Here is a 10584-nt window from a genome sequence, read left to right as displayed (position 1 = left end):
AGCCAACAATACTTGAATATCATTATCGCATCATTGCTGAGAGCAAACTGGCTGTTATATTTCCAATACTACAAAAGGGACTCCATTTCAGTAAAGTACTTAATATGCTGTAAAGTACTTTGGGACATCCTGAGATCATGAAAGGTGCTCTCCAAGTGCAAATCTTTTTTTTACTGTCAGGTTAATTCAGCTCCTGTGTCTGTTCAGGCAAATCTTATTCTGTTGTACCTTCATTTATTTTTAAAAAAGAACGTAATTAATTTATCTTTGGTACAGGAAAATATTTTTTCAATAGGCTTAAAAAAAAACATCTATTTATCTTAGCTCTGTACATGGTGGTATTGTACTGTACACATATACATCATTATCAATGGCCTCATTTTTGTAATGAATTTATCTGTGTAGATGTTACATATTAATCAGCAACAACATCAAGGAAGTAAAAAGGACATGCACATTATGGTTAGGTATTTGTGGGATCAAACGTATGTTTTGAGTGTATGTTCATGAATGACTGCGACACACAATAGCCCAAGCTCATTGGAAAGCTTATACATTCATTAAGTGGGCATGAAGCCAGTGGATAGCAACACTCAAAATCCAAGCATATGCTAATGCACCGAATCTTACACTCGAGAATTAAGCAGGCACAACCTTTTGAACATGTGGACTGCTTCGCCATGGTGAGGTTTTAAGTACAAAGGGACACAGTAACTTTACACTGAATTCAAGGCTGTGTTGTACTAGTAAACATCAAACAAATAGTTAAAATATAACCAGAATATGTAAACCCTCTCCCTGATAATTAGGTCAAAGCCTGAACTTTAATGTTAGAACATTAATGTCCAGGCATCAATCCCATACACATCTCTCTATAATCTTCTGCCAATTTTCAAACTTATTCAAATAATTACTGTATTCTTGTTGAGATTTTGGTGGGCGGGGTCTCTGGTCTGATTGATGTAGGATAGCAATAAAAGGAATAATAGATTGTATAGGCAGATAGTAAAGGCAATTCATTGTTGATGCTCAGTAGGAGCTCGATACTGCAGTGAGTGTGTTAGGGTATTAGAGGGACAAGCTTCACATGGACTGGCTTTTTCTGGTTGTTCACCTTTGCTTCGTGCACATGCGTGCAAATACACACGCACACACAAATACATACACATGGGCGCGCGCGTGCACACACACACACACAAACCTGCCAAAAACATTCCTTTGTTTTAAATCCATATTTTGTTAATAAGCATAACAAGTAAAACAAAACAACCACCGCAAGTCATTCCCCCACCCACCCCACCCAGCCCCGCCACACCCAGGCTGTCTTTTGTGGCGATGGCAAGTTGGGTTGAAAGGATGACTGAAGATGGGTATTTCATCCATTGAAGCTCTTTTCTTATTTCTCCTTCTTATCTGGGTTGTCCCTCCAGATACAATAGGTAAGAGCTGAGGCAAGAGTCAGCCAAGCAAGATATGGCACCAGAAGCAGTGATGCCATTTTGTTGATGGGGTACCAGGATACCACCGTGCCCACCACAGTGCCATACAGACAAAGAATATTGATCAAGGCCTAAGGAACCAAAAGAGAAAGAATAAGATGAAGGACTCAGATAATTACAATCAAACTTTTAGCTTATGAAACTTCTGAAACATAATCACAATGCACTAGACCAGGCAAAGTCTACACTTGCCAGAAAGGCTTGGACCTTGGACACTAATGCTTTTCAATATCCAAATTGGATCCCAACATCTTCCAGTACAATATCCTCTATTGTGCTTGATGATAGTCCAACCACTCTACCAACACGGTAAAGGGTCAACATGAACATTTATCAAACCCTTGCCCATTGATTCAGAATGTCAACATCGATGTAGCTGGGGCAAAAATCTGATCTACTCTCTACTGAGCAAACCTGGGTAGAAAAGGGAACAAATCCAGGACAGAAAAGAGGGTGAATCCATCAAACATTTATAAAACAGAAATATTAAAACTCTTGACAGAAATTAGTTTCTTCCTGAGCCTCACTGCCATTAATCACCAGATCATAGGTAAACTAGCAGAAACGCAAGGCTACGCATTTGGACAAACCTTAATACCCGGCTTGTGGATAAAGTAACTAGATGCAGCATTTAACCAGGGGCTTCAAAGCCATCACTAAGTCAGAGAAATTGGGAGACATTATACTCTGAATATTTTGGAAGATACTTTGATTTTAAAAAAAAAATCACAAAACCAGAGCTTGGGCAGAATTCAATTTCCATTCCCTGGTATTTAAGTAAATTACATGGAAGAAAAGAGAAGTATGATGATCACACTGCTAACTAGATGTCTGTAATCAGTTTACACTTCCAATTACAGGAACCAATTAAGATACTGTGGTTTTGATCAGCTCTGACTTTATCAACCAAAGACTTAACTGCCAAATGGCCAACAAGAACTGGTCCTGTTGGGTTGCTGCCAACAATTTATCTCATTGGCTTCTAATGGAAGCAGTCAGCCTAGTGCCAAGAAGATCAAGAAAGTTAACCAAATAACTTTAATGATGACACACAAGGTCAAAGTTCAACACACTATGTCCCAGTTGATTAAAAATGATCTTTGGAGCTAGTTTTTAACCAATTAAATACCAAATTTTCCAGGAGAAAATATGGAATATTCATTCTTAAAATGTCATTATTGTAAAATAAATTGGATGAGGGAATAAGCAAAGCAACTGGGCAGACAGGCAAATATTTTTTTTAAGTTTTATAAACCTCTAAAACAGACATTTTAAAAAGCCAAGCAATTTAGTAGAAAGACCTAACCCTGTCAGAGTGAGTTGATGTTCTTTCAGTAGCAGCATTATACTAGAGTGCTGCCAAGTACCATGACATTTTCACTGAAAACGTTAATACATTGGCTACGCTCATGGCTTCAGAATTTCTTTTGCCATTTTTTCACAGAAAGACTTGGAAAAATTAATTATTTTTAAATGTTCGGTTTTTAAAGCACAGTGTTTTCTCACAGATTTTTAAAACTGAGTGATACGTGGTTAAGATATGGATGAACACATTGATGTGGTTTCCCCGTAGGCTCTAAATAATAAGCAATTTGTTAGCAATCGATTAACACTACACACAAACACACACATCCACATGTTAGGAAGAGTCTGACCTTTCCTGGTCTGAACACAGGAGTGACCCTCTAAGGAAGAACCCTAAACCCATAGCAGCTGATATTAAACGGTTGTGTGTATTTAAATCTTCTAGTTCATTTAGGAAGGTTGCAGGTCTACACTCCACTCCATGTTGACATTTTGCTGTGGTACTGAGACAGTGCTCCATTAAAGAGGAATTTCCTGCTCCCATGGCACAAGTGAAGAGAAGGGATTCTCTCACTGTCTTGACTAATCTTCTTCACACTGTACCTCCTGCCAATGCATGATGGCTGCACAAGATGGCCGCCGATACCCGACTGCCATGCACACTGCTCCACACATGCGGAAAACCAATAACATCACTCTGCTTTGCTGTGATTGTTTGACCCTTTAAGATCACGTTACTTGAAGACTGTATGGATTTGATTTATTTAAGCACAATAAACCAATGACATTGTGCAGATTGTTAATAATGGGACCCTCAGAGAAGCAATGGCTGGGAATTATTCACTTAAAGGTGTTGCCCTAGACATAGGGGGCTATTTGCATACCCCTTCCCATTCATTGTCTGTGTTTATGCAACATCTAATAGTCTACAATGCTGATTCTGACCAGGGAGGTCCTGAATTTATTGCACTGCTGCCAATCCAGTTTTCAGGATCATGGAGAGAACTCTGGATTGTGCACTTACATCCGTACACATGCCTCCCCTTTCTGTGATTAGATTTTAAATGCTGTGAGAGGGCCACTAACGGGCTATCAAGTCATTTTATGTAAGTTCTAGGTAAATTCCTAAAGTGCCCAGTAGCTCTGGGGGATGGGGAATGCTAGTTAAAGAAACAGGAGTTGTAAAAATCTGCCCTCAGCTGCAATAACTGTTTGATAAGCATCTGTGCTCCAGGCCGCAGCCCACTCTGTCACTCGCAATGACATCACGGAATAAAACACTAGAGCTGCGCGTACACAGTGTCGGCAACAAATACAGCCTATTCTTCATTTGACTGACAGCATCAAAAGAAATAAACTGTCAATTATTTCTGTTAGTTTGCTGTGTGCAAAATGGTTCCGCCCATTAGCATACATAATATACACTTAATTTTAGAGTAATTCATTTTAAGATGTTTCCAGGAGGCATGATAAGGCACAATATAAGTTGAAGTTATATCACAACTGCAGAAAGCTCTGGTTAGGCCTGCTGTCCTGAGCACCACCCCTCAGGAAGGATTTGCCTTGATGGAGGTGCAGCTTTACTGCATTGATACCAGGTCTAAAGGGTAAGTTATGGTGACAGGTTGTATTCTCTTGAATGTAGAAGATTAAGGGGTCGATCTAACTGAGGTATTTAGGATGATTAAAGAATTTGGTAAGATAAAGAGAAACTATTGCCTCTGGTGGTGGAATCTGCAACAAGGGGCCAAACCTTAAGATTGGAGCTATGGCAGTTCAGAGCTGATATCAGGTAGCACTTCTCCTCACAAGGGCAATGGCCACCTGGAACTATCGCACCCAAAAAATTGAGGCTAAAATTGGGGATCAAATGAAAATTTCAAAATTAAGATCGATTGATTTTTGCTAGGCAAGTATATTAAGGCACCAAGGTGTGTAGATGGAGCTGAGATACAGGCCAGACACCAAGGCACAAGTCAGGAGTAGGATAGAGTACTCTCTACTTGCCTGGATGAATGCAGCTCCAAGAACTCTCAAGAAGCTCAGCAGTGTCCAAGATAAAGCAACCCATCCACCACCAGAGCACTGTGACAGCAGTGCGGACCATCTACAGGATGCACATCAGCAACTCACCAAGGCTTCTCTGACAATCTCCCAAACCCGTGACCTCTCTCACCTTGGAGTACAAGGGCAACAGGTGCCTGGGATCACCACTGCCTGCAAGTCACACATCATCCTGACTTGAAAAATATATTGCTGTTCCTTCATTTGTCACTGTGGGAGTACTCTCACCACACAGACAGCAGCTGCTCATGGTGGAGTTCATCACCACCTTCACAAGGGTAATTCATGGTGGGCAATAAATGCTGGCCTTGCCAATAATGCTCACATCCCATGAATGAATAAATAAAAAAATCTCCAGGGACTGACAAAAGCAAAAAAGGGAGTCCCAAAGAATCAATGAGCAGCATATCTGCTGGGGCCACTGACTACAAGTGACCGTTGGGACTCCTTACAGCGCCATCGGACCAGGAGCTGGTTGCAATGTAGCAGTGGCAATGGAATAGGAACTGGTTGTCTGTCAAGAGAATAATGTGTAGCACAAGAGATCTAAAGTAAGGGAAGAATAAAAAACAATTCTAAAGATGCATAATAATGGTAATGACCTGAGGAAGACACTGGTACTTACCAGTTTTAATCTGTGCGCCCCAAAGAATACTGGAGTCCATGTCCAATTCAAAATCAACTGAGTTCCATACAGGCCAAAAGGAACAAGTGCTTCATTTGTGAAACCCCCTAGATCTCTCCACACCAAGTAGGAAGCATAACTGTGAAAACACCAACAACAATTTATCAGCATGATCAAGAGGCACTTCAATGAGAAAGACATAATTCAAGGATCAATGCGTTGATTAGTCATTCCATCAATGGAATCCTGTTTTCCTAATGCGTTTCCTTACTTGGAGCTCTTGGGAATGATGACTTTATCCTCTACAGTGATGTTCACTTTCATTGTAACATGTTAACTTGGGTACAAGCTATGCTTATGAAAAAGAAAGCATCAGTTTGAGTAGGGTCAGTGGCTTACTTGCGAGTTGATAACAAATCACCACCAAACAACACCCCGCCCCACTACATCCACTTGGAATGGGGAATGGTCCATATTGAAGATCAGTTTGATCTTCAACTGGCACTTGTCCCAAGCACAATCCCAAACACCTCTTCTCACACATCCCCCCCCCCGCCTTGTCAAGACCCTCAGCTCATCTCATATCTCTCTCTCTTCTGCCTCAATTAAACATTCTCTCTGCTCCATAATGATCTCACGTGATCTGCTCCCTGCCATGGTCCCATCTTGTTCTCTCTCGCTCTCCTTCTCTTCCTCATAGCCCCACCCCATCTTTGCAAGTGCACCACCTGAAACGTTCACTCCCTCCACCACCAACACACAGTGGCAGCAGTGTGTATTATCTACAAGATGCACTGCAGCACCTTCCAAAACCCCGACCACTACCATCTAGAAGGACAAGGGCAGCAGATGCATGGGAACACCACCACCTGGAAGTTTCCCTCCAAGCCACACACTATCCTGACTTGGAAATATATCACTCCCTTCCTAGCAGCACTGTCGGTGTACCTACTGCTCACTACCACCTTTTCAGAGAAAATTAGGTTTGGGAAATAAATGCTGGCCTTGCTGCCGACGACATCAAATCTCAAAGCAAGGGTAAGAAATAGTTGCTTGGTAGTACACAATTTGAATGTGTTATTGAAGCTTTTTGTCTCTCATTCATCAGGACAAATGCAAAACACAAATTTTTTGGCATTCTTACATTTGGCCTAAGGGGTTTAAGACAAAAAGCTTCTTTGACAAGTCTCCCTTTTCAGCAATAATGAAAAAAAAAATTGCAACTCCAGTAAAGGCAACATGAGAGTTATATGTTGCGTTACAATCACAGGTGCAGTATCTGAAATTATATAAACTAAACACACAATCATACAATGGTGTAAATGGGATCAGCTACTGTAAACTTGCAGCACATCATATATGTCTCATTTACATCAATTACCTTGTCTCACACTCTTGTCACTAGGCACTGTACTGCTTTGATTAGAGCTGTGCCACACTGGACACTGTCAGTTCACCAACATTACCCCACAGTGTTAGATCACAGACTTATGCTCCTGTGCTAGGAGTACATATCACTGAAAGCAAATAGCAGAGTCCCAATGAATCCTGACGCCAATGTTGTGTAGAATATTTCCCATTGCTTTCCTCATCATAATGAATTATAACAAAACTGTACTCACCCCATTCCCGTGTATAAAGTGGTCCACACCACAGGGAACATCTTATTGGATGGCCGCCATGATGGCTTCTTCAGGTTATCAAACCATGTAGGCACTTGTGACCTTGTCAAGTACCAGCCAAAGAAACCTCCAACATGGGGTAGTGTGGCAAATCCAGCAATCTGTGCCCACACAGGTGCCATGCTTTCCAGAATCACTGAAGGGGACAGATGTTTCTCGTTTCCTAAGAAAAGTTGATAAATATAAAATATGTTTGAGCAGTTTATTTCACTGCATTTCTCAACATACTTACTGAATTCTACTAATACAGTACATGATGTCAATTCAAGGGAAGCAGCAAATGGAAGTGGCTGATGTGGTTGCATTCAACATTTGAATTTGCCCACAGTAGTAGACCCAGCTACAGGTTTCTTTTTAATTCTTTCATGGGATGTGGGTATCGCTGACAAGGCCAGTATTTGCTGCCCGTCTCTAACTGCTCTTGAACTGAGTGGCTTGCCCCAACATTTCAGAGGGCAGTTAAGAGTCAACCACATAGCTGTGGGTCTGGAGTCACATGTAGGCCAGACTGGGTAAGGATAGCAGATTTCCTCCTCCTAAAGGCCATTAGTGAACCAGATGGGTTTTTACAACAATGGCCACTATTACTGAGACTAGCTTTTCAATTCCAGATTTATTAATTGAATTTAAATTCCACCAGCTGCCGTGGTGGGATTTGAACCCTTGTCCAAAAACATTAGCCTGAGCCTCTGAATTACTGGTCCATTACCGCTATGCCACATTCTCTTTGAATGAAACAGTTTATTTAAAGTAATATTTTGCACTCTGCAGCCTTAACTCAATACAAAGGCCGCAGGCAGAACCTAGTCTTAGCTGCACTATTAATGAATTATAAGACATGGTCACCTTACACCATTCTCTAAGGAATAATCAAACCTAAGAAAGATCTTGCATTTATGTAGCACCTTTCACATTCTCAGGACATCCACAAAACACTTCACTGCCTATGAAATACTTTTGAATTGTTGTCACTGTTGTAATGTACAGAAGCACAGCAGCCAATTTACACACAGCAAGCTCCCCACAAACAGTATGAAATAATAATCAGATATTCTTGTTTAGTGATGCTTGTTCAGGAATAAACATTTACAAGGAGAACTCTCCTGGTCTTTTTCAAATAGTGTCATGAGATCTTCTATATGAAACTGAGACCAGAAGGAACCTAGGTTTAATATCTCAGCTGAAAGATAGTACTCCAATAATGCAGCACACCCTTGGTACTGCACTGAATTGTCAGCCTAGATTTTTGTACTCAAGATTCTGGAGTTGGCCATGAACCTATGAACTTGCAGCTTAGAGGAAATATGCTATTACTGAACTAAGCACAACACACGAGCTGAGAGGCCAAACCTCTTCAATTTTGTTGGGGGGAAGAACAGGGACTGCAGTGGTTCAAGAAGGCAGCTCACCACAACCTTCTCAAGGGCAATTAGGGATGGGCAACGAAGGCCCAGCCAGTGAAGGCTACATCCTATGAGTGAATAAAAAAACCCAAACTTTTTCAGATATGGACTCCTTCCTACATCTGATGCCTGCTATTCAGGCTTACATAAGTCTGCCGTACGGCACTTTCAAGGGATGGACTTTCCTCAGGCCCTTCTCCCCAGTTCAGCCGGCGGAAGCTCCCTGTCCGTTTATATCAGGGAGACTTGAACCATCAGTGACCTTGATGAGTGGCCCGTTACAGCATAAGGAGGAGATCGCTCCAACTCCAGCATTGAAGCAGCCAGGGTCACTGTTGCTTTGAAGGTCCAATGGGGTGCAGTGCCTCCCTGCTCTCCCCACGCACAACCCTAAATCTACAAAACATTACAATAAATGTGTTATTTAAAAACTCGTGTGTAATAAAGTTAACGTGGTGAGTCTGGTCTGGGGAGCTGGGAACTCTGCTCCATCATTCTGGAAACGCGTGCATTTACTCCAGTTATTAATTGGGGAGCGCGAGAACTCATTGGGAGTGATTGAGGCGAGAAGTGAAAACAGTTCAAAATTGTCACGTCAGTTTTTTTTAAAAAATCAGTAATACGGACGGACAATAGTAATACTGGAATTCCATTTGAAGGTTCACAAGAGCAGTTCCCTTCATTTCCAAGTTTTACTGCTTTCCTTCCGGGATGGGATTCAGTTCTCAGTAAATGGGGGTTTTAAGAGATCCCTCTCTGTGTAACCCAAACTGGGGGAACTCCAGCGCAGAGACTCCGTCCTGGAGTCCCGGACAAGGCATACTGAGCCTTTCACTCTGACACACTGTCCATCCTCTCAATGTCATTCGCCAGTGAGATCAGCCCACGCTGCTAACTCCTTACCTTCAGTGAAGCTCCGAAAGCGTGTAACCTCCAAACACTAAACCAGGAAGAAGAAGGGAAAGGGTTTCCGGTAAATGTCTGGGGCCGCCGCCCACGCACTGACTTCGTAGGGGCTGACTTAACCCAGCCCGAGTTGGAATCTGGTGAACTGTGTGTCTATTAGACTCCAACACACCAGTCCTTGAGGACTGGAGGAATAAATGTTTTAGAAAATGACATGTTAGTAAAATACATTTACTAATTTGCTAAACACACTGACATTTCCTCCCTCCAGTAAACACATCTCCAAATCCACAGTTAGAACCAACAGATGATGATCATTTTCCCATGCTGGAATCTTGCTATGCTGCTGAGTCTGTCTTCTTATGTGACTGCCGATCGAGCTTTTCGGAACGTCCCGAGGGTGCAAAGCTCTGTAGAATTGCAAATTCTTTATCCCATCCATCCAATTGGCAGCTCTGTTATTTGTCATACTGGTCTTACTGTCATATACTTCAGGGATGGTGGTCTTCTTAAGCTGAACCTTAAGAGGGAGCCATCAGCCAAGAAGTTGCTTCCAACATATAAAATTAATGACATTTTAAAAAATGCTACATAAGGATATTGATCAGCAAAACACAAAAAGCAAATCTGATTAACTGTTTCCTCCAGAGGTTTCAACAAAGTTGTAGTAATTGTAGCTTTAAGGAATGTAATAACTAGCTTTAAGACTTATTGCGTTATATAGCACATGGCAGTGTGAACGAATCAGCTGGAAGTGCAGTTGTGGAGCTTGATAGAAGCACATAACTGCTGATGTAGCCTATAAATAAAATTTGATGTTTCTAATGAGAAACCTGTCTGGAAAACCAAGTCCATAACAAAAACCCAACTTTTCAATAAATTTGCAAATTACTACTAAAATAGGAGGATTAATACTATGAGGTTTCACAGTCACTGGTTGGGCTTTTCAGTGAATATATTTCGTCCTTTATTCTTTCACAGGATGTGGGTGTCACTGGCAAGGCCAATATTTATTGCCCATCCTTACTTGCCCTTGAACTGAGTGGCTTGCTAGGCTATTTCAGAGGGCAGTTAAGAGTCAATCAGATTGCTGTGGATCT

General features: G+C 41.6%; 1 protein-coding gene across 1 annotated transcript; it reads right to left on the bottom strand.

Moving 5' to 3' along the window:
- Nucleotides 1-217: 217 nt before the first annotated feature.
- Nucleotides 218-9938, bottom strand: LOC121282053 (translocator protein-like). Its single transcript, XM_041195446.1, has 4 exons — nt 9482-9938; nt 7116-7338; nt 5494-5632; nt 218-1570 (listed from the first exon to the last, which is right to left on the bottom strand). Exons 2-4 carry the CDS (start codon nt 7295-7297, stop codon nt 1397-1399), a joined length of 495 nt encoding a protein of 164 aa, XP_041051380.1. The 5' UTR covers nt 7298-7338; nt 9482-9938; the 3' UTR covers nt 218-1396.
- Nucleotides 9939-10584: the final 646 nt, after the last annotated feature.

The sequence above is a fragment of the Carcharodon carcharias genome, chromosome 9, assembly GCF_017639515.1.
Source record: "Carcharodon carcharias isolate sCarCar2 chromosome 9, sCarCar2.pri, whole genome shotgun sequence".
Lineage (NCBI taxonomy): Eukaryota > Metazoa > Chordata > Chondrichthyes > Lamniformes > Lamnidae > Carcharodon > Carcharodon carcharias.
Note: the sequence above shows the minus strand (reverse complement) of the source record. Positions and strands in the feature narration are given on the sequence as shown.

Coding starts and splice junctions, on each gene's coding strand:
- LOC121282053 (XM_041195446.1), bottom strand. CDS start 7,297: ATGGCACCTGTGTGGGCACAGATTGCTGGATTTGCCACACTACCCCAT. Junction 5,633..7,115: donor ACTTTATACACGGGAATGGG/GTGAGTACAGTT, acceptor GTGTTTTCACAG/TTATGCTTCCTACTTGGTGT. Junction 1,571..5,493: donor GGGCGCACAGATTAAAACTG/GTAAGTACCAGT, acceptor TTGGTTCCTTAG/GCCTTGATCAATATTCTTTG.